Here is a 24,860-nt window from a genome sequence, read left to right on the forward strand (position 1 = left end):
AATGCTGGTGTTAGTGGATCTTTCCCCGTCTTTGGTATTACTATAATTATTGCTGTTTTGCATGAATCTGGCATGTTTTGTGTTTCTTCAATCTGGTTCATTACTTCCAGGAGAGGAGCAATCAATAAGTCTTTAAATGTTTTATAGAATTCTATTGGGAGTCCATCCTCTCCCGGCGTTTTATTGTTCGGTAGTTTTTTTAATATATCCTGTATTTCCTCTATTTCAAATGGTTTTATTAATTTATTTTGCTCCTCTTCTTACAATTTCAGTCGTTCAATTTTAGCTAGAAATTCATTTATTTTGTCTTCTTTCCCTTCGTTCTCAGTTCGATATAGTTGCTCGTAGAATTTCCTGAAGTTTTCATTGATCTCCGTTGGGTTATATGTAATTTGTCCTTTTTCCTTGATGCCAATACTGTTCTTTTAGTTTGTTCTGTCTTAAGCTGCCAAGCTAGTATTTTGTGCGTTTTTTCTCCTAGCTCATAATACTTCTGTTTTGTCTTCATTATGTTCTTCTCCACCTTATATGTTTGTAGTGTTTCATATTTTATTTTTTTATCCGCCAATTCTCTTCTTTTTGTTGTATCTTCCTTTATTGCTAATTATTTTTCTGTACTTGCTATTTCCCTTTCCAACTGTTCTATTTCCCGATTGTAGTCCTTCTTCATCTTAGTTACTTAACTTATTATCTGCCCTCTAATGAAGGCTTTCATTACATCCCATAATATAAATTTATCTTTCACTGATTCTGTATTTATTTCAAAGTACATTTTAATTTGTCGCTCAATGAATTCTCTAAAGTCCTGTCTTTTAAGTAGCATGGAGTTTAATTTCCATCTACATGTTCTTGGTGGGATGTCCTCCAGCTCTATTGCCAATAACAGGGGTGAGTGATCCGATAACAATCTAGCTTCATATTCTGTTTTCCTAACTCTCCCTTGGATGTGGGCTGACAACAGGAACAGGTCTATCCTTGAGTATGTTTTATGTCTACCCAAATAATATGAGTATTCCTTCTCCTTTGGGTGTTGTCTCCTCTATATATCCAAAAGTTGCATTTCCTACATCGATTTAACCATAAATTTGGTTACTTTGTTCTTTCTGCTAGTCTTTTTTCCAGTTTTATCCATCTTTGAGTCCAAATTAATGTTAAAGTCCCCTCCTATCAGTATATTCCCCTGCATATCTGCAATCTTCAAAAAGATATCTTGCATAAATTTTTGATCTTCTTCATTAGGTGCATATACATTGAGCAAATTCCAACATTTTGAATATATCTGACACTTTATCATTACATACCTCCCTGCTGGATCTATTATTTCCTCCTCTATTTTGATTGGTACATTTTTATTGATTAACATAGCTACTCCTCTGGCTTTTGAATTATATGATGCTGCCGTTACGTGCCCTACCCAATCTCTCCTTAATTTATTATGTTCCTCTTCAGTTAGATGTGTTTCTTGCACAAATGCTATATCAATTTTTTCATCAGTAAATTTAACAGTATCTTCCTTTTGATTTGGTTATGTATTCCATTAATATTTAAAGTCATATGTTCAACATGGCCATTTCATACTTTGTTTACCTTTCCTTTCCGCTTCCTCATCACTACCTTCCCTCCTTATCCATTTCTGGTTTTTTTTGAACACACTGTAAGACAACACTTCTAAAACATAAAATATTTCCACTATTCCCACATCTAAAATTCCCTTAACCCCAAAAGTCCTCCCCCTCTCTGAGTTGCCCCTTCTCCCTTGTCGGGCAACCACATCTCCCCTCTCATTTGGATTGCGAACCCGCTCGCAAGCGTCAACTGATTTCGCAGTGACTGTTATTTCCTCCCACCTAGCCCCTTCTGGTAAAGACTTTTATCTTCACATATAACAAAGCTCACTCTCTTAATTACCTCCTTACTTCCCTTTCTTCCCTTTCTTAGTTCTTACTTATACTTTATTCTTCTTCTTGTCATTCTTGTTCTTGTTCTTGTTACATCTCTTCATCTCTCTGTCTGTTTTGCAGGCGTTCTGCAAATTCTCATGCTTTCTCCGGATCCGAGAATAGTTTGCTTTGCTGCCCCAGGATAACTATTTTAAGTACCGCTGGGTATTTTAACATAAATTTATAACCTTTTTTCCGTAGGGTCGTTTTTGCTGCATTAAACTCCTTCCTCTTCTTCAGGAGTTCAAAACTTATATCTGGATAGAAAAAAATTTTTTGACCTTTGTATTCCAGTGGTTTTTTGTCTTCTCTTATTTTTTTCATTGCCTTCTCCAATATATTTTCTCTTGTTGTATATCTTAGGAATTTTACTAGAATGGATCTTGATTTTTGTTGTGGCTGTGGTTTAGGGGCTAATGTTCTGTGTGCCCTTTCTATTTCCATTCCTTCCTGTAATTCTGGAATTCCTAGGACACTGCAGATCCATTCTTTTATAAATTCTTTCATATCTTTGCCTTCTTCATCTTCCTTAAGGCCCACTATCTTTATATTGTTTCTCCTATTATAGTTTTCCATTATATCCATCTTCTGAGCTAACAACTCCTGTGTTTCTTTAACTTTTTTTATCAGATTCTTCCAATTTCCTTTTTAAGTCGTCCACTTCCATTTCTATGGCTGTTTCTCGTTCTTCCACCTTGTCTACTGTTTTCCCTATTTCTATCATGATCATCTCTAATCTACTCACTTTTTCTTCTGTACCTTTTATTCTTCTTTTTATTTCATTAAAATTCTCGTGTCTTTCATTCTTTTACTGCTTCCATATATTCTTCAAAAAATGTCCAATCTTTGTACAGTCCATTCCCTTTATCTTCTATTTCTCTGTGCAGAGCTTGATGTTCTCCCTCCTCTTCCCCTGAGTCCACTCCAGGACCTGTGTCCTCTACCTCTCTTTCTTGTATCTGTGTCTCTTCTGACTTTCTTGTTGGGCTGTTTATCTCAGTTTGCTGGGTATTTTTTTTAATGGTGTCTTGATGTTGGTCCTCTTCCTCTGGGCTGGTCATCTGCTGTGTCTCTGATTTCCTTTTTTTCACTTTCCTCCTTCTTGTTCCCATTATTTTCTGTATCTTCCTGCTGGGAGCCCTGCTGTTGGGTCTTACTCAGCTGTTCAATCTGTGGAGTTCCACTCCACAGCTGGTCCCCCCTCCCGTCGGTGTTGTTTTTGTCGTGTGCATCGCGCATGCACGATTCCTCACGCATGCGTGGTTGCGCACCTCTGTTTGGCTCCGTGAGCCATCCTTGCAGTCCTGCACTTGGTGGGTCGCATCCCCTCGGGGTTTCCACTGACCTCAGGGAGTGGGCTCCTCTCTCCACGGCAGGTCCCTGCTTCTTTGTACAGGTAAGGCCTTCACCTTTCTCTTCCAACGTCTTTCCTTCTTTTCTTCCCATTGTTTTTGGCTTTTCTTTCTTTGGTGCCATTTTCTCCACACCTTTATTTTTTATTTGTTGTGGTTTGTGTGTCTGTGGCTTTGCTTTTTCTTTACTTTTTTCCTTCTTTTCTGGAGAGGGCTGGTATTCCCCTACCGGCCACTACTCCATCACGTGACTCCTCCAAAACCAAAACGTTGACTGAACATTTCTCTCCACGGATTCCGCCTGACCCACTGAGTCCCTCTAGTCCCTGGATGTTTGCTGAATATTCCGGCATTCGTAGTTTTCAGTATTTCTGAAGACCTCAAATTTAGTATGTTACCTGAAAAATATCATCGGCCCCTCGATGACAGAACAATTCTCTCAGATCCTGTCTTGAACCCTCAATTTTCATTCTTCAGAGATCAATGCCACATCGATGATCATGTCATTTGGAATTTCAAGCATTTATTTTGTAACAAGAATGTCCCAAGAGAAAATTGTGATATTTAAACTGAATTGACACAGGTTGAGTGTAACCATTGAGCTATTTTATTTCAGATATGTGGCACCATGAAATGGAAGAGTTATCTACAGAAGGACAAAATGTGAGGAAGGGAGGAACACTCACAAGGTTTCAGGAAGTAGAATATTGGAATGCTATGGAGAGGTACAATGACATTTTAACTGCTTTTTAGCTGGGAAGGATTATAGTGATAGAGTTGAACAGCGAAGAAACAGGTTCTTTGGCCCACTGCATCAATGCTGACCATCCTTCCATGACATATTTGTATTAGTCCCACTTACCTGCATTAATTCATAGAACATACAGCATAGAAACAGGCCCTTCCCCTAACTTGCCCACGCTATCCAAAAGTCACTTGTCTCGCCTGTTCTGTATTTGGCCCATATCCTTCTAAACCTTTTTTATTCATGTATCCCTCCAAATATTTCTTAAATGTTGCAGTAGTACCTTCCTCAACTATCTCCTCTGGCAGCCAATTCTATACACCCACCACAATTTCTGTGTTTAAAAAAAAAACCCGGGTTCCTGTTTAAAATTTTCCTTCTCACTTTAAACCCATGTCCTCTGGTGGCTGATTTCCTTCCTCTGTCAACCTTGATCTGTTTCTCTCTTGATTTTGTACACTTCTACGAGGTCACCCCTCATCCTCCTGCACTCTAAGGAATAAAGCTCCGGCCTGCTCAACCTCCTCCGATAGTTCAAGCCCCTGATTCCTGGCAACAGTCTCGTAAATTAGTAAAGTTTTCGTGATCAACTTGTCCTGGCAAGTATGCAATGCAGAAGATGCAGTTGGACAAGAGAGTACAAGTGTCACTGTTTGCTGTCCTTCTTCATGCTTTGCACTCAATTTTTAGAACTGCAATTTCCTCATAACATGGACTCAATGGGCCGAATGGCCTCATTCTGATTACAGATTTATTGTCAGAGTACATGCATGACATCATATACAACCCTGAGATTCTTTCTCTGTGGGTGAGGCAGTGGAAAAAAAAACTTCCCAATGTACACATGTAAACAAATAAGCGAATTGTGCAATGCAGAGAGCAAAGAAAAACAATAAAGTGCAAAAGAAAGAGCCCTTAAATGAGTCCCTGATTAAGATAAGGATAGATAACCAAAGTTTTGAGCCCATAACCTTCATCAATGTATGGTAAAAATGGCAGCAGGCGCCCGAATGAAATGGCGTGGGGAAGGGCAGGTGAGGGCAAGAGGCGGATAAGGGAGGAAGGGCACAAGAGAAAATGGGGAGGGGGGAAATAGCACTCTGAACGGAGAGGTAAGGGGTGGAGAGCTGGAAGAATGGAGGCAGAGGAACGGGGAAGGGAGGGAGAACGGGGACCAAAACCCAGAGAAAAAGTCAGTGTAAATGTCTTCCGGTTGGAGAGTACTCAGACGGAACATTAGATGTTGCTCCTCCAATTTATGGGCGGCCCTGGTTTGGAAGTACCTGATGCCACTGTTACACAATGTTGTTTTTCAGGGAGGAGGCAAACTCTGTTGAATTCCAGCCTTATAATGTGACAATGAAGAAGGTTGACAGGTTTCACACAGAAGCTTACACTAAGAACCAGACAGAGCAATGTGGCACAGATAGACCTGGCAATGCATTTCACTTACGTGTCCATGCAGCAATGAATCAACATGCGACCAAGTGCCATCTGCCTGCAGGTGTGTGTCCTATCTTGTTCTTTGTTATTCTACCTTTTCCTTTTTACAGAACATCAGTTATAGAGCTAAAAAAGAAAACATCCTTAATTATTGACTGAGCCTACTGTTTTTAATTTGTATTTTTCAGCTTTGAGATGAAAGCTGCATGCTTGTTTGTAATGACATCGTGTTTTCCCATTTTAAATTAAACCATTCATTGTGGGGTGACCTGGAAATGTACTTAAGCTGTGAGTGGTCTGCCTGTAATGTCCGTCCTGAAAGGATTTGGAGACCATTTGGCCTGCTGCTTGATGGGACTGTCGAGTTTGAGGGCAATTTGTTTCACCCTAAGAATGATGGGAATCTGCCTGATGCTGATGGGAACGAAACTTCCATCTCATTTTAAAAGCAGATGGATTACCATGAGGCCAGGTGATTTTGGTCAGCCACTCATCCCTCAGTCACTCACCTTTAACATCCTGAGCAATCATGATAGACCAGAGCATGTGATTTGGCCAAATACAGTATATTATATTTAGATAGAAAGGGTTTGGAAGAATAAGGACCAAATGCAGGCAAAGAAAACAAGCCCAGAATGCCAACTTGGTCAGCATGGATGATTTGGGACGAAGGGCCTGTTCTTTGCTGTATGACTTCTCGTCTCTGTCTCTGTCTCTCTCTGTCTCTGTCTGTCTCTCTCTCTCTCTTTCTCTCTCTCTCACTCTGTGTGTGTGTGTCTCTCTCTCTCTCTCTCTCTCTCTCTCTCTCTCTCTCTCTCTCTCACTTTCGGACCTCCTGGTGGGGGGAGCATTTTGGTGGGAATGACCACAACTCCCTGAGCTTTAACGTAGCTATAGATAAGGATATAAGCAGACAAAATGGGAAAGTTTTTAATTGGGGAAGGGCTAATTATGAAGGGACGAGGCAGGAACTAGCGAGAGTAAATTAGGAACAGATGTTCAAGGGGGAAAGCACAGAACTAATTAGGAGGAAGTTTAGGGACGAATTGAGCTGAGTTCAGGATAGGTTCGTCCGTGGTTGTTGAAGCAGATGAGGCAACTAGAAAAGAGGATGAAGGAAGCACATGTTAGATACTATATATGAAGCAGGAAACAGGAAGGACTCATGAGAAGTATTTCGTAGCCAGGAAGGAGTTTAAGAAAGGACTTGGGAGAGTTCGAAGGGTGCATGAGAAGACCTTGGTATGTAAGATTAAAGAGATCCCCTACGCGTATGTGAGAAACAGAAGGATGATGAGAATGAAGGTGGATCTGCTAATAAAGGATAAAGGAGGCAAAATTGTGCCTGGAGGCAGAGGAGGTTGGGGAGGTCCTAAATGAATACATTGCTTCAGAATTCACGAGAAAAGGACCTTGATCAGGGTGAGGTCAGAATAGAACAGACTTGTGTGCTGTACACTGTGCAGATTAAGAAAGAGGAAGTGTTGGATCTTATTAAAAATATCAAGTTTGATAAGTTCCCAGCGCCAGATGCAATATACCCTAGGCTGCTGTGGGAAGTGAGGGAAGAGATAGCTGGGGCAGTAGCTATGATCTTTGAGTCTTCTTTGGATGCTGAAGGATTGGAGAATGGCAAGTGTAGTCTCCTTGTTTAAAAAAGGTAATAGGGAGTGTAAGAGCCAAAAGCTCGCTTCTTACCTGTTGTGCGGCCACAAGTGCAGGTGCTGTCTCGGGATCCGTAGGCCTCTTCCATTGGCTGCATGCGCAAGGGCTGGTACAGTTTACGGAGCAGAAACATGGCAGCGTATGTGCAGTTGGCTCAGCCCTGATGGCAGCGGCTTCAGCCCGGGCCAGTGTACTTGCCAGTGTGCATGTGCGCTTGGCCCAGTGGCAGCAGTGAGCTGTTGGAGCCAGGGCCAGTGTGTGCTCCAATGAGCTTGCATGGGGGTTTTGTGCACATTGAAGGGGAAGTTCGCTGGCCTGCATCATCAGTTGGGCGATTCAAGGAGGGTGAGTTCTTTGGCCTGGCTTCGCGGACGAAGATTTATGGAGGGGGTAAAAAGTCCACGTCAGCTGCAGGCTCGTTTGTGGCTGACAAGTCCGATGCGGGACAGGCAGACACGGTTGCAGCGGCTGCAGGGGAAAATTGGTTGGTTGGGGTTGGGTGTTGGGTTTTCCTCCTTTGCCTTTTGTCAGTGAGGTGGGCTCTGCGGTCTTCTTCAAAGGAGGTTGCTGCCCGCCAAACTGTGAGGCGCCAAGATGCATGGTTTGAGGCGAGATCAGCCCACTGGCGGTGGTCAATGGGACAGGCACCAAGAGATTTCTTTAGGCAGTCCTTGTACCTTTTCTTTGGTGCACCTCTGTCACGGTGGCCAGTGGAGAGCTCGCCATATAACACGATCTTGGGAAGGCGATGGTCCTCCATTCTGGAGACGTGACCCACCCAGCGCAGCTGGATCTTCAGCAGCGTGGACTCGATGCTGTCGACCTCTGCCATCTCGAGTACTTCGACGTTAGGGATGAAAGCGCTCCAATGGATGTTGAGGATGGAGCGGAGACAACGCTGGTGGAAGCGTTCTAGGAGCCGTCGGTGATGCCGGTAGAGGACCCATGATTCGGAGCCGAACAGGAGTATGGGTATGACAACGGCTCTGTATACGCTTATCTTTGTGAGGTTTTTCAGTTGGTTGTTTTTCCAGACTCTTTTGTGTAGTCTTCCAAAGGCGCTATTTGCCTTGGCGAGTCTGTTGTCTATCTCATTGTCGATCCTTGCATCTGATGAAATGGTGCAGCCGAGATAGGTAAACTGGTTGACCGTTTTGAGTTTTGTGTGCCCGATGGAGATGTGGGGGGGCTGGTAGTCATGGTGGGGAGCTGGCTGATGGAGGACCTCAGTTTTCTTCAGGCTGACTTCCAGGCCAAACATTTTGGCAGTTTCCGCAAAACAGGACGTCAAGCGCTGAAGAGCTGGCTCTGAATGGGCAACTAAAGTGGCATCGTCTGCAAAGAGTAGTTCACGGACAAGTTGCTCTTGTGTCTTGGTGTGAGCTTGCAGGCGCCTCAGATTGAAGAGACTGCCATCCGTGCGGTACCGGATGTAGACAGCGTGAGTTAGGTGTCATTAATTTCTGTCGACCATTACGTAATACAGAACATTAGAGGGACGATAGAAGATTTACAAGAATGTTATTAAGGATAAATATTATAGAACGATATACATATAAATTGTTAAAGAAGATGGTTCCAAGTTTTGTGTGTTAAAATAAAGGATTTAAATACAACTGAACTTGTATTGGAAATAATTGACCAACTTAGCCTCCAAGCAACTATTTTATTGATCGAAGTCGCTTCATTAAGTCGACAGAAAATTGTTAAAATGGGTTGACAGAAACTATTGTTCAAATGGAAGGATAGAAGATAGAAAATAATCCCTCTTTGTTTTGGAGTGATATTGAAAGCATTTTAGAAATGTGGACCTGCTTTGCAGTTTGTAATCAATATCCATTGGCCAGAGTAGTGGCCAGAAAAATTCAATGGTTATGTGACATCATATCATATTTAAACTAAGAGAAGATGAGATGCTCAATTTCCAATTTGAATATAAATTTTTGAATTACTTTTATAATCTTTGATTTGTTATGAAGGTAGAAATGTTGATTAATGTGGTGATTTATCACCCTGAGAAAAATTCTGCCTTTCTTTTTTTTTGGCCAAACAGTTTGATTAAAATGTGGGTACCTTGGATGAAATGATATGATTTAAGTGTAATGTACCTTTTTGAATTTGAACATAAATGTACCCGAGCAGCATCCACTGCCACGACAGAACCCACCCACTTGTGTCCCACATGTGGGCGAGCCTTCAGGGCCCAGGTTGGCCTCACCAGTCACTTCTGGACCCACAGCCACCAATCTCCCATTTGATTTTGAAGTCATGGTCTTCGACTACGAAGGATGAATAACAAGAACCTTTTTGAATTTGAACATATGTGCACTCTGTATTTTTGGATGTGAAATTTCAAAGTTAATAAAAGTATTGAAAAAGAAGAAAGAAACCTCTAATCTGTGAGAAGAGGATTTTGTTGACAGGTTGGTAGAGCCACTTTTTGAAAATTGGTAATATTATAGACGGATGCTGTGGTGAAAACTCACTTGTTAACGGTAGCACATTACAGCCATCCAAAGTGGTAGGCTTGTGCTTGTGGATTCCATCTGTGTACTTGTGAGAAGTTTTCAACACAGTTTGGATTTTCTGTTGCTAGTCCATTGATGTGTGCTTGGTGCTCAAGCTCGACGGACGATGGAACAAGATGAGTAAAATGGCTGCAGCTGCCGTCAGGATTGCTATAGAGGAGCAACATATTGAAGACATGAGGGTTGCGAATCTTGGTGCAGAACTGAAGCGACGAAGGCTAGATACAACAGGTGACAAAGATGCCCTCATCGCTAGACTGAAGCTAACAATTAAAGAAAAAAAAGCAGCATTGGTTGATGAGAGTGAAGACTCTGTGAAAGCACTATGGTTACATCAGTTGATTCTTGAGTCAGTGATACAGAAATGGCTAAAATTGTCTCACAAAATGTCGACAAAGACGAAAGGGAAGAAAACGTATGATTTGAATTTGAAAAGGAGTCAGACTGTTATGTTCTCGGTTGTACCATCGGAGGTCTTAATAAACACTCAGAAAAGCTTGTAAGTTTAGAGCACAAACCTTTTCTCATATCTCAGGCTGTTGACCATGTATGAATACACTCTCTCACTGAGGATGCTCACACTCAAGTGTGATGCGGCTCTTGCAGTGTTCATGCTCCAGCATAAAATAGTCCTACATTTCCTCAGTACATAACATCCCTCCTTCTTTAAAAAAATTATTAAAAATTAAAAGATTTATTAAGATTTAAAATTTCTTAAAAATAAATTGTTACTGCTTCCTTACCTGCACTTGCCATTAAGAATTAATTATTCTAATTACACAATTGCAGTTCTATATTCTTTTCAGCGGAATCGCACTGGTGGTAGGATGTGGCTTCTCCACCTCGCAGACCTTGTTGCATTGGTTCGGTGGTGTTAGTACGGTTGTGGGTGGTGATGGTGGTGTTTGCCTCGGTTCTCCTGTTGCCTGCTGTTCAGTCGTTACGGTGTTGTTGGTTAGGGTTTCTCCTCGCATTCCCTCACGTTGTTGGAATTTTAGAAGCTGCTGGTGCTTCTGGCACTTTCCGTGTCATATCTGGGGTTGGGCGAATGTGGGTCCTGTTTCTTCTCAGCTGCCTGCCAGATTCTGTCTTGATGATGTATGACCTTGGCATCTCAGCTTCTCTAACAATCTTTGTTAAGCTCCAGGTTGTTATCTCTGCCTCTTGAACATGCACATGCTGCCCTCTGAAGAGTTCTGGTCATGTTTGTGCATGTTTATTATAATGTTGACGACTTCCCTCTTGTATGTTAGTCAACTTTCTTCTTGTTTCCTCTTGGTTGTCTGGTGGATGGATTTTGCTTGGCAGGGTTGTCTTGTACTTTCTGCCATTCAGAAGCTCTGCCGGGGATTTCGTGTTGGCCCTCAAAGGGGTGGCTCGCAGTGACAGAGGGCGAGATTGGGATCTTCCTTTGTCTCTTGACGCTTTGTGAAGGTGCATTTAATTGTCTGTACATGCCTCTCAATTAATCCGTGGCCTTTGGGGTAATGTAGTGATGAAGTAGTGATGGTGAACCCATATTCTGCAGCCATTTCTCTGAATTCACGTGATGTGAATTGGGTCCCATTTTCACATATCACTTGTTCGGGTCTCCCCTGTTCTGTGAAGAGGGCACGTGCTGCAACAGTGATGGTTGATGCTTTCAGGTCCTTCAATTTCCTGATGAAGAGGAATTTGGAGTAGTAGCAGGACACACACAGATACCATTCTTGGTTTTCTGTGAACAGGTCTGCTCCCACTGTGTGTCATGGCCTGGCGGGTATTTCCGCAGGTATCATCTCTTCTTTTTGTTGTGTATTTCTGGCATGCCGGACATGTAGCCACCTTGTTTTCAATGTCCTTGTACATGCCTATCCAGTAAACTGCTGTCTTTGCTTTAAGTTTGCATTTCTCCATTCCCATGTGGCCTTGGTGTATCTTGTGGAGAATTTCTTTTTTCATTGGCTCTGGTATTATCAGCCGAGACCCTGCCAGCAGTATCCCATTCTTCAGGGATATGTCGTCCCTGACAGACCAATACTGACGTATTGTAGGCTGTACCTGTTCTATCCTTTCTGGCCATCCCTGTTTCACCTGTTGGGAGAGCAGCAGCAGCTCTTCATCCTTTGTGGTTTCATCTTTAATCAGGTTTAGTTTGTTACTGGTTACCTTGACGAGGTGATGTATCTTGATTTCCATGTCTTTCATTTCGTATTTTTCATTTGAGGAAAGATGTGACAAAGCACCAGCGAGTACCATTTCCTTCCCTGGCCTCTACTTCAAGGTAAAGTCGTAACATTGGAGCCGGAGGAGTTTTCTCTGTAGTGTGGCTGGTGCCTTGCTTAAGTTCTTTTTCTGGATGTCACTCTCAACCAAGCAATGTCTTCCATAGAGGAATTTGAGGAATTTTTCACATCCATATACGACTGCCAACAGTTCCCTTTCAATATTGACATATTGGGTCTCTGCTGTTGTCAGAGGTTTTGAGGCAAAGGATATCGGTTTTCCTTCCTGCACCAATGCTGCCCCGAGGCCTCTGGCGGAAGCATCTCTGCAGACCACTTCCTTAAGCTTGTCAAAATCTTGCTGACCACTGAAACTCCACATCCTCTTTCAGCAACTCTCTGAGGTTGGCTGTGTGGTCTGATAGAAACTATTGTGGGGTGAAGGAACTCATGTACTAGACGAAGCCGAGGAAGCTTCTTAGTTCCTTTATGTCCTTTGGGTGTTCCATTTCAGCTCTGGCTGTTACCTTCTCTGGGCTTGGCCTGACCCCTTCAGGTGTGTACACCATTCCAAAGAACCGACACTCCTCCACCTTAATGATGCATTTGTCTGCATTGAGTTTGATGCCGGCCTATCTTGTTCTCTCCATGGCCTCATGTGAGATCGTGAGTTTTCCCATCTCTGCCAAAAATCTGGATGTCATCTGTGATGCCGACAGGGCCCTTGCATCCTGTGTAGGTCTCATCTATCTTTTGCTGGAAGATGTCTTGGCTCACCTTTAGAACAAAAGGTAGGTGCAGGAACTTGTATTGGCTGAATGGAGTGTTTTATGGAGCGCTGGATTCTTCATCCAGCTTCACATTCCAATACCCATTCATAGCAACTAGCTTACTGAAGATTTTGGATCCCGCTAGTTCAGAAGTGATGTCTCCCAGAATTGGTATTATATAGTGCCCTCTTTTGATTGCTTGGTTTAGGTCTTTGGGATCCAGACATATTTTTAGGTGGCCATTCAGTTTTTCTTTTACTACTATAGAATTTACTCAGTCAGTTGGCTCTACTTCTTTTGCTATTACTTGTTTTTCTTCCACTTCTTCCAGCTCCTGCTCTAGCCTTCGTTTCAGCTCCATTGATACCTTCCGTGGAACATGGATTATTAGTTTGTATTTTGGGTCTATAGTAATGTGGTATTCAAAGTTTCCAAACCACCCGACTGTGTACATGTCCATGAACTCGTCCTTATTTGTGATCAGAGGACGTTGCTCAAGCGGGGTGTTGCTGTTGATCCTCTTGGACATTTTCTTCTCCCTGATCTCATTGTTTACTGAGATTAACTGTAGTTTCTGACAACTATTCAGGCCTAGGATTGCTGGTCTGTCGGCATCAACCACGAAGAATGTGCACATGATGCTCTTTCCTTTATGTCTGCCTTTTATTAGGACTTTTTATAATTGTCTAATCTCGGGGCCACCATAGGCTGTGAGCGTGACATTTGCAGCTTCTTGTGTGCCTTCCTCCAGGAACCCATTCTTTATGTACTCTGGGAGCATCTGGTGGTACAGTCTAAGCGGGTGGATGTTACTTTGTGATCCAATATCCAACTTTATTTTCAAGTTGAATGTTGTTAATTTGTTTCTGATCTTTCAAGTTGGATCGTGGTGTGCAATTCATTTTTTTTCTCCTTTCCCTTTCTTGGACATCTTATGGAGGATGTCGAGATCCATGTCGAGCGTCAGTGAGTCGGAGTCACTGCTGTCACTTCCCTTGACGTGGTGTACTTTCCTTCTCTATTCTTGGTTTCTCTCTCTTTTCATGTCAGAGTTACACGTCTTTTCCCAACGATTGACCTTCCCAATGGTCCTGCACTTCGAACCATACGCGGGGCATTTCATGCGGTCAACGAAGGTGCGGTATTCTGCCGCACCTCCTGCAGTTCTCTGCGTGGGTTTTATGGTATCGACCCTTCTATCTCTGTGCTGCATGTTGGACTGCACAGAGAGGGATTGCATTTGCCTCCTAGTGGCCTTGAAGGCCCGAACTGCATCTCCGGCATCTGCTAGTTTCAAGCTGTCTTTTCCTATAAGAAGTTTCTGCCCTTCAGGATGAGCCCTTCCCCAGATTAGTTGGTCGACTCTTCTCTCCTCGATTTCTTTGAACTTGCATTTTGCTGCCATGTTCTTTAGCCTTGTGAGGAAATTATCTACTGACTCATCAGGCTCTTGTTTTAATCCCTGGAACTTATATCGCTTTGTTCTATGGTTGGATTTTGGTTCCAGATGAGAGGAAAATTTTTCTAATATCCTTTCTGGGTTATTTTCTCCCCCTTCAGCCAGCTCCCAGCTATTAAACAGGTCTAGTCCTCGCTCCCCCATCAAAAGAAGGATGTAACTAACTTTTTCCTCTGGTGTCATTCCCTTGAGGAGGCTTTTGAATGCCAGGTTGCACTTTTGCTTGAACTTTCTAAAAGCCTCTATGATTTCGTCGGCTTCCCCATCCATGACTGGGTGCAATGTTCCGACTGCTGCTGCGGCCATTTTCTTCTCTGGCTCTGGTCGTCAGGTCATGGTGTTTTTTCTTTGTTTCCTTCTCTTCATGTTTATTTTGGTTTATAGGGATTTTTTTTCCTACATGGTGTGGGTTTCTGTCAATCCCACCACTGCCACCATGTTATGTCCTCGGTTGTACCATCGGAGTTCTTAATAAACACTCAGAGAAGCTTTTAAGTTTAGAGCACAAATCTTTATTCACATCTCATGTATGAATACACTCACACTGAGCATGGTCACCACTCAAGTGTGATGCGGCTCTTACAGACTTGCAGTGTTCATGCTCCAGCATAAAATAGTCCTAAGTCTTCACTGTATATAACACAGACTTCTGGGCAACAACTGACATACCAGAAATAAATCCAACAGTGAACAGCATTATAGCCTCAGTTCAGATGAGTGCTCTTACTGGGGTCAGTAAAGATAATGACAAACTCAATAGGGACTGTACAAATTAAGGCCAATAACAGGAATGCAAGGGTCTGTACACTGCATTTCTTAAACCAGGAAGCAGTTCCAAAGTAGGCTCCGGCACTTCCTGTGTTTCAAGTGCTTCATCTCTATAAGGCTAAGGGCGAGTTGTCTGCTCTTCAAGCACAAAAGGATGTGCTTGAAGAGAAATACACCCTAGAGGCTCAGGTGGAGGCAGCAAAATGGAAGAGGAGCGGCAGCTAAGGGGGCAGCAATTAGAGCTAAGGAGAAAAAGGGAACAATTGGATCTGAAATCAAAACATGTTGCTAAGAAGGCTAAAGTGAAGGTACTGACAAGTTTAAAAGGATCTGTTGTTTGAAGCAAACTATTTAAGAGAACTGATGATAAGAAGTCATCACATGAAATGAGAGTATTTGATGCTAAGGCAGAATCTTTTGTACCACGGTCACAAGGCATGAATAAACATGGACAAATCCTCCCTGAGAATGGTGTTGCCGGGGCTCGAACACCATAATCGTCCCCTTGGATTTTGATTGTTAAACCTGATGAGTTGTGGGAACAGCAAAAGACTGTAAACAAGAAATTCACTTCTGAAGAAAACAGATCAATGTGAAAATAAATCAAAGGCATCTAAACCAATTTTGAAGGAATTATTTTCATCAATAATAGATGAAAATTAAGTATTATTAGATGTTGCAAATACTGCTGGTGATTAATTTTTCTGTAATTGAATCTGAGTTAGGACCAATCCAAATGACAACAAATCTGAAAGTGGCTTCTGTAGTCCAGAGGTTACAGCAGTCAAGGTCAATGAAGAAATCTCACAACATGCTGCAAATTTGGCGAACACAGAAGATTGTGCCGATGGAGTAAAGGAGCACGTGACTGACAATTTGGTGCAACTGCCTTCAGAGAACAAAATGTTGAAAAAGGACTTGGAAATATTGGATAATCATGAAAACAGTGAACTGAAAGATTTTAATTTTGTACTTGGAAACAAAACTGGATTTCAAAAGGATGAGAATCCAATGATTCTTCAATTTTGAAAGTGAGCAAGGGAAAGGCCCTGAGAGCGGTTGACAAGAATAGAGATTTAATGATAGATAGAATTCGCAAAACCAGAGAGTGAAAGGAAAGAATAACTGCAGAAGAAATGAATACAGTTACTGAGGGAAGACATTCAGTTTTATCAAGACATAAAAAGTTGGAGAAGGAGAACAAGTCATTGGTTAATAACACAAGACATTTGACTACAGAAAACAATTTGAGAATGTAACTTGAAGGCCCAGCTAATAATGATACAGAAAGAAAGAGAAATGTGTAATAAACAAGATGAAGAAATTCAAACACTTCGCGATAACTACAGCAGGGCCTGAAAGCAGAAGTACCACATGATCTTTTAACTCCCGATCAAGTTAATAACTTGGAAGTTAATGAGAGAATTACTTTCCTATCAAAGGAATTGAATGCAGAGAAAGAATTTAACAAAAGGGCTCACAATAAACTGTCAGAAAATGAGGCTGATTGGAAGTTGCAAAATTGGATCTGGGACTGCAGGAAAAGGCAATTGAAGCCAGAGTGGTTGAAATGACTGCAGTTCCAGTTGAAGAGATTTGAAGGAGCCATAAGTGGAACCAGTCCACAGAAGGATTCTACAAAGACGGTGGCTGTTGATGAGTTGGAAGAACTAATATGATCATCTGCAGAAAAGAAAGAAAAAGATGAGCAAGCCTGTTGCAGGGAAGGTTTGCTTATTAAAATCGAGAGGATCGGATAAATCTTCAAAATCTGGTTCTAACAGTTCAAATTCTTCCTATGAGAAGCAGAATGCTGAAGAAAGCCAAATGACACGCTGAAGACATAGCTCATATTAAACTCAAAAGGAAAGCTGTGCCTATTCCATCTCAGTAAAATTTGAGGTTTATTAATTCAAGGATTCAACATAAGGTGGAGGAACTGGATAAGTACAAACTGACTTTATTTTGTTGTTTTTGTGCTTTGTACTTTGCTCACTACGCAGACTGCAGAGCGGTGGTAAAGATCACTCTTTTCAGGGCTATGAGCTCTATTCTTCTTTCTTTGGCTCGGCTTCAAGGATGAAGATTTATGGAGGGGTAATGTCCACGTCAGCTGCAGGCTCGTTTGTGGCTGACAAGTCCGATGCGGGACAGGCAGACACGGTTGCAGGGGAAAATTGGTTGGTTGGGGTTGGGTGTTGGGTTTTTCCTCCTTTGTCTTTTGTCAGTGAGGTGAGCTCTGCGGTCTTCTTCAAAGGAGGTTGCTGCCCGCCGAACTGTGAGGCGCCAAGATGCACGGTTGGAGGCGATATCAGCCCACTGGCGATGGTCAATGTGGCAGGCACCAAGAGCTTTCTTTAGGTAGTCCTTGTACCTCTTCTTTGGTGCACCTCTGTCATGGTGGCAAGTGGAGAGCTCGCCATATAACACGATCTTGGGAAGGCGATGGTCTTCCATTCTGGATACGTGACCTACCCAGCGCAGTTGGATCTTCAGCAGCGTGGATTCAATGCTGTCGGCCTCTGCCATCTCGAGTACTTCGATGTTGGAGGTGATGTCGCTCCAATGAATGTTGAGGATGGAGCGGAGACAACGCTGGTGGAAGCGTTCTAGGAGCCGTAGGTGATGCCGGTAAAGGACCCATGATTCAGAGCCGAACAAGAGTGTGGGTATGACAACGGCTGTGTATACGCTAATCTTTGTGAGGTTTTTCAGTTGGTTGTTTTTCCAGACACTTTTGTGTAGTCTTCCAAAAGCGCTATTTGCCTTGGCGAGTCTGTTGTCTATCTCATTGTCGATCCTTGCATCCGATGAAATGGTGCAGCTGAGATAGGTAAACTGGTTGACTGTTTTGAGTTTTGTGTGCCCGATGGAGATGTGGGGGCCTCTATTATATGAGCTCTATTATAACATATGAAAAAGGAAGACCTTCATTACTTTTGAATGTCATGTAGTTAATTGTTGGCTATGATTGATTGTATAGTTAATTATTATTAGAGACATTGCGTTTCATTATAATAATTAGGGGCCAGTGTAAGAGCCAAAGGCTTGCTTCTTGCCTGTTGTGCGAGCACAGGCGGTGTCCTGGGGATTGTAGGCCTCTTCTTTCGGCCACACGTGCAAGGACTGGTACAATTTATGAAGCAGGAATGTGGTGGTGCATGCGCGGTTGTCTTGGCCCTGAAGGTGATGGCTTCAGTCGGGCCTGTGTGTTCACTAGGTGCCAGCTGAGCTGTTGGAGCCAGGGTCAGCATGTGCTTCAATGAGTATGAGTGGGGGGGGGGGTGGTTTGCGCACGTTGAAGAGGAGTGGCCTGTGTCATCAGTTGGGCCATTATAGGAGGGTGAGTTAGGCGTTGATAATTTCTGTCATCCATTATGTTATATGGAACATTATAGGGACATTAGAACATTTATAGAAATGTTTTGTTTAAAGAAGATGGTTTTGTGTATTAAAATAAAAGATTTAAATACAAACTGAATGAGTATTGGAAATAATTGAAAGTGCGTCGCAGGTAAATGCCCAACTTAGCCTCCAAGCAACTATTTCATTGATCAAAGTTGCTACAGGAAGAATCTTGGGAATTATAGACTGGTGAATCTTACGTTAGTGGTGTGCAACCTATTGGAGAGGATTCTTAAGGATAGGTTCTATGAACATTTGGAGAAGTCCAGTCTACTCAAGGATAGTCAGGATGGCTTTGTGAAGGGAAGGTCATGCCTCACGAACTTAATTGAGCTTTTTGAGAAGGTTCCAAAAGAAATTGATGAGATTCAGGCGATAGATGTGGTTTACATGGATTTTAGTAAGGCATTTGACAAGGACCCCCATAAAAGACTCATTCAAAAGACTTGAGGCACGGGATCCACAGAACCTTGGCTGTGTGGATGAAAATTGACGTAGGTAGTAAGCAGAGAGTAGTAGTAGTACCGCACGGATTGGTTCCAGGTGATGGCGGCTTGGCATGGCTGCAGCAGCCTCTCCAGTCCATGATGCTACCAAAATTGCCTAAATGGAGTGCCGTGCTCAATTTTTAAAAGATGAAGATTGGACGGTAGCTCTGTGGAGACAGGAAGCTGAGAAGAACAGCAAAGTAAGGTGAAGGTGTGGAAGAAGCGGCACAGCCTGGTCTGCTGTGGTTTGGCCTCTGCTGTGGGAATGAGGCTTTCGGATGTCGGGTGCTGCCATTGGCTGAGGAGGAGATACTGTGGTGGGTTTGCAGAGCTACATCTGCAGTGCTGCATCGGGGTGTCTGGAGTGGGCAGTGTATGGCTGGCTGGTTGTCCTGCGGAGAAGGTGTCCGGGAGCCTGGAGTGGCCGTGTCATGTGCCTGGCCTGGAGGTTTCGGAGGCTGTGCTATCTTGGAGCGTGGGGCCCTGTGGTGATGGTGGGATTGGAGAGGAGGCTGTTATGATGCCAAAGCTGACAGGTCTTTACGGACTTGTGAACTGTGTGACAGTTCTTCTTTTCAAGTCACTGGACTTTTTAAAACTTGTCTCCAAAATGTGATTGTCTTCACTGTGTTCTATTGTCTAGTTTTTCATCTTTTACTCTATTGTTAGCAGTTTTAAAAAAACTTATTATATAGTTTAGTGTAGGTGTGTTTTAGTCTTGTGTAGTTTTTATCTTTTGGAGTAGAAATGGTGTCTTGTGTTGTCTGATGTGTTAAATGAGTAGCATTGTGGTTTCTAGAGGAAGTAATTTTGTTTTCAATTATGTACCATGTTACCATACAATAAAGGCTACTACTACTACTGACCTGGATGAAGAGGTGGAAGGATGGGTCAATAAGTTTGCAGATGATATGAAGGTTGGAGGAGTTGTGGACCGTGCTGAAGGTTACAAGAGGATATAGACAGGATGCAGAGTTGAGTGGAGAAGTGGAGTTCAATCCAAATAAGTGTGAGGTGATACATTTTGGAAGGACAAACCAGAAGGCTGAGTACCGGGTTAATGGTCAGTTACTTAAGAGTGTGGATGAACAGAGGGACCTTGGGGTCCAAATCCATGCATCCCTAAGGTTGCCGCACAGGTTGATAGTGTTGTGTATGTGCTCAGACAATTAAGACTCTGAGGTGTGATGCTTTCTCACCCTTTACTTCTGTTAGACTAACATGGCTACTGACACACAGGTGTCATGATGTTCAGCAGAAGGCTGGCTTATACCCAACACCCCCCCCCCACCCCCACCACCATGCAATTAAATGCTGACTGGGCACCTTTGAACTAATAAGATTACATTGGGCCCAGGACTACAAGTGAGAATTAGAATATACCTCATGAGTAACTAGAATTATAAAAAGGAAAGTATTTAATAATAATCAAGGCACAGTCCTTAAAGCATTCAGGTGGTCTTTTTTCACAGCGTGGTTTGCTGTGCTGGTCTTTGCTCAGGACCCATAAATAGTTGGGTTGGCAGCGACTGCCCGCCTTTGCTGACCTTCAGCAGCGACAGCCCATCTTCTTTGCCTTCCTGGCTGCGCGTCTCAGTTACTGGATTCCTCACTACTCCTCGGCTCTGTGACCATCTCGCCCCCAGCCCCCCCCTCGACCTGAGGGGTTGGATGGTCGGGGAAGGCCACGGCAGATCTGGTTCCACCTCCTCCAGCTCATGAGGCAGTTCATGGACCTTAGTGTCAGTCAATGCTCATAATTGGTGAATGTGTTGCTTCTACAATATTATGGGCTACGCAGTAGTGGTTAAACCATTCTACTTTCTTCTACTTTGTTGAATTCCCCAAACTTTCCCTCTGTCATCTTGGCGTACTCTCTCCTTGATCTTTCGGTGGGTATTTGTTGGGGTTGTTAGGTAGTCGTTTTCTACCTTTCTTCTGTTGTTTTCCTTCTCACATTTGGTGCATGGAGTATATGTAGGGTTTGCTTTGTTCCTTGTCACCACTGTTGTGTATGCACTCACACAATTAAGACTTGGAGACGTGATGCTTTCTCATCCTTTACTTCTATTAGACTAACTTGGCTACTGATACACAGGATTATATATGGAAGGATGACATCATGATGTCCAGCAGAGGGCAGTCTTATATCCTATAGGATAGTTCAGAAGACACATGGGATGCTGGGCTTCATTAATAGGTGGACTGAATTCAAGAGTTGAGAGGTCATGTTACAACTCTACAAATTTCTGGTGAGACCACACTTATTCAGTTCTGGTCACCTCATTACTGATGGCGACAAGCATCAAATCACACAAAGCCGAGTGCAGGTAAAACGCTAGTTTTAATAGACTAATATATACAACCAGGTCTTGAGGTCTTGCCTCTGTGCAAGCTTAGGCCAGAATAAGGCGGGATGGGTCTCCACCAGTTTATATATGCAAGGTCACCAGGTGAGCCACCTGGTGTCCTAGTGGTGTAATAATGTACCACCATAATTACAGGAAGGATGTGGAAGTTATGGAGAGGGTGCAGAGGAGATTACTACGATGTTACCTGGATTGGAAAATATGTCTTATGAGACAAGGTTAGCAGAGCTGGGACTTTTCTCTTCAGAGTGTAGAAGGATGAGAGGTAACTTAATAGAGGTCTGCAACATTATGAGAGGCATAGATAGGGTGGACAGCCAGCACCTGTTTCTCAGGGCAGGAATAGTAAACACTGGAGGACATGTGTACAAAGTGAAGGGAGGGATGTTTAGGGAAGAGTTCAGGGATGTTTTTTTTAACACAGAGTTGTGGATGTCTGGAAGGCCTTGCAAGGATGGTGGTGGAGGCTGAAATATTAGGGACATTTAAAAGACTCTTAGACAGACTCATGGATGGAAGAACAATGGAGGGTTACGGAGTAGGGAGAGTTTAGTACTTTAAGGAATATATGGGTCGGCACAACATCAAGGGCTGCAGGGCCTGTACTGTGTTGTAGGTCTAAAAACATTCAAGAAGTTCAACACTATTCAGGACAACAGCCTACTTGATTAGCTTCCTATTTACCATCTTCACCCATTCAGATCCAGCATGTTGTGATTGCAGAATGTTCTATGCACTTGAATGCAGGTTACTCGGACTGCATTTCCCAAATGATTGCTATCTCCGATGAAGACCAGGACAGAGGGTGCTTGGCAACACCTCCACGTACAGGTTCCTGTGCAAACTATGCCTCATTCCCTCTGCTGTAAAGGTCTTACTGATTTTCATCATTGCTTAGTCCAAATCCTGGAAGTCTCGACCCAGCAGAATTTTGGGACCACCTTCACTAGATGTGCTAGAATGAAGTAACAAACCAGCTCTCCATTGCCTTCTCAAGGTCAAATAAGCGAAGTGTGTGTGTTTTCCCTGTGATGGCGTGGGTTTCAATGAGAAATACTGGCAAGTAAATTGGCAACTCTAAATTACCCCTTAATGTAGATAAAGTTACAGTAAAAGGGATCACAGTGGAATTAATGTGCACATGAGAGAGAATGAGTTTCAGGATTATAGGAACAAGGAAGAGGAGAAGCAGAATTGCTCTATCAGGAGAGCAGACACAGATCAGACGGTCCAAATGGCCTCATTCTGTGTCTAAGTAAGCAATTTGTAGTCATTCAAATGTGCTTTTAATGTTGGCCTTGCCAGAGACATCGACATTTCATAATTAGTTTATATGCACGAAGTGAGATTAGTCTGAATAGCTTTCTCCTTGGCCTGAAACATCCAGATATGGTGATGGTCATAAATTTCACAGGTTCTATTATCCTCTTGAACAAAATTTAACACCGAGTCACGAAAGGCAATGCTAAATCATTGTTTAATTTTAGGCCAGTCATAAATCACTAAGGTTTTGCGGCAATCAATAACTATTATCTACTCAGTACTGTCTTTTCTCCTCAAAGAACCAAAATAAAATATGAGTCTCTTTGAACCCATAATTGTTATTACCCAGCTTGCTGTACAGACCTACTTCGTGGGATGGATTCTTGAGAAAATATTGCTTGATGCAGCTCAAAAATTTTAATAACATTAAACAAGAAATTCTGTAGATGCGGTGGTTAAATCCAATACACAAACATGCTGGTGAAATTCAGCAGGTCTCACAGCATCCAGAGGAGTTGAAGGGTAACCAACCTTTTAGGACCTACATCGGGTATACGCAAAAACAGGCAGGTGCTTGAATAGAAAGTTGGGGAGTTGGGAGAAGGAGAGGAAAGAGGAAGGGGCAAGGGGAGGGGAGCACAGGTTAACATCTAGTGCTTCTAGTGAAGATGGTCTTACAGTTTTTAGCCTGTGCTCCTCCCTGTGTCCCATCCTCCCTCCTCTCCTCTCATCCTTCCCCCATCCTCCCTCCTCTCCTCTCATTCTTCCCTCCATCCTCCCTCCTCTCCTCTCATCCTTCCCCATCCTCCCTCCTCTCCTCTCATTCTTCCCTCCATCCTCCCTCCTCTCCTCTCATCCTTCCCCATCCTCCCTCCTCTCCTCTTATCCTTCTCCCCCCAATCATCCCTCCTCTCCTCTCATCCTTCCCCCCATCCTCCCTCCTCTCCTCTCATCCATCCCCCCATCCTCCCTCCTCTCCTCATCCTTCCCCCATCATCCCTCCTCTCCTCTCATCCTTCCCCCATCCTCCCTCCTCTCCTCTCATCCATCCCCCCATCCTCCCTCCTCTCCTCTCATCCTTCCCCCATCCTCCCTCCTCTCCTCTCATCCCCCATCCTCCCTCCTCTCCTCTCATCCTTCCCCCATCCTCCCTCCTCTCCTCTCATCCTTCCCCCATCCTCCCTCCTCTCCTCTCATCCTTCCCCCATCCTCCCTCCTCTCCTCTCATCCTCCCCCCATCCTCCCTCCTCTCCTCTTATCCTTCTCCCCCCCAATCATCCCTCCTCTCCTCTCATCCTTCCCCCATCCTCCCTCCTCTCCTCTCATCCTTCCCCCATCCTCCCTCCTCTCCTCTCATCCTTCCCCCATCCTCCCTCCTCTCCTCTCATCCTTCCCCCATCCTCCCTCCTCTCCTCTCATCCTTCCCCCATCCTCCTTCCTCTCCTCTCATCCTTCCCCCATCCTCCCTCCTCTCCTCTCATCCATCCCCCCATCCTCTCTCCTCTCCTCTCATCCTTCCCCCATCCTCCCTCCTCTCCTCTCATCCTTCCCCCATCCTCCCTCCTCTCCTCTCATCCTTCCCCCATCCTCCCTCCTCTTCTCTCATCCTTCCCCCCATCCTCTCTCCTCTCATCGTTCTCCCCCAATCCTCCCTCCTCTCCTCTCATCCTTCCCCCATCCTCTCTCCTCTCATCGTTCTCCCCCCATCCTCCCTCCTCTCCTCTCATCCTTCTCCCCCAATCCTCCCTCCTCTCCTCTCATCCTTCTCCCCCACCCATCCTCCTTCCTCTCCTCTCATCCTTCTCCCCCATCCTCCCTCCTCTCCTCTCATCCTTCCCCCCATCCTCCCTCCTCTCCTCTCATCCTTCCCCCCCCATCCTCCCTCCTATTCTCCCTATTTTTTTATTCAAGTACTTCTCTCTTTTTTCCTTATACCTAAACTAATGGGCCAGGCCCGAAATATTAGTTACCCATTATATCCTATGGATGCTGCATGACCTGCTGAGTTTCTCCCGCACTTTGTGTATTGCGCAGATTTTAATACCTGATTCCATCATGATTTGTTTTTGGAGTTACCTTAAAATACAGTGGATGGTTTCCACCACTGGAATTCTCAGCACTGGTCCATTCATTTAGTGAAAACTGTTTGTCAAAGCTGCCAGTTCTGGAAGATTGATTTGCATGAACTGGGATCTTCGGATGGGATGGCACATTGCTGGCGACCCTGGTTCGAATCCGGCTTTGTCTGTAAGGAGTTTGTACATTCTTCCCCATGTCTGCATGAGTTTTCCCTGCGGGTGGGGGGGGGGGCTTTAGTTTCCTTCCACCTTACAAAAATGTATGGGGTTGTAGGTTAATTGGGTGTAATTGGACGGCACTGGCTCATGGACCATTGCTGTATGTCTTAAAAATTCCAAATAAATAAATAAATGGACAGTGTTGCCAGGTCAGGAGGCTCCTT

At 43.7% G+C, this 24,860-nt stretch overlaps 1 protein-coding gene across 5 annotated transcripts in view; it reads left to right on the forward strand.

Annotated features, from left to right (window-relative positions):
- Positions 1–24,860, forward strand: part of poln (polymerase (DNA directed) nu) — a 512,442-nt gene that overhangs the window by 74,684 nt on the left and 412,898 nt on the right. For all 5 annotated transcript variants that reach the window (XM_069942252.1, XM_069942280.1, XM_069942271.1 and 2 more), the window contains 2 exons: positions 3,909–4,017; positions 5,354–5,541. In XM_069942252.1, coding sequence (XP_069798353.1) covers positions 3,909–4,017; positions 5,354–5,541 — 297 coding nt within the window. The remainder of the gene's footprint in view (positions 1–3,908; positions 4,018–5,353; positions 5,542–24,860) is intronic.

The sequence above is a fragment of the Narcine bancroftii genome, chromosome 1 (genome assembly GCF_036971445.1).
Source record: "Narcine bancroftii isolate sNarBan1 chromosome 1, sNarBan1.hap1, whole genome shotgun sequence".
Lineage (NCBI taxonomy): Eukaryota > Metazoa > Chordata > Chondrichthyes > Torpediniformes > Narcinidae > Narcine > Narcine bancroftii.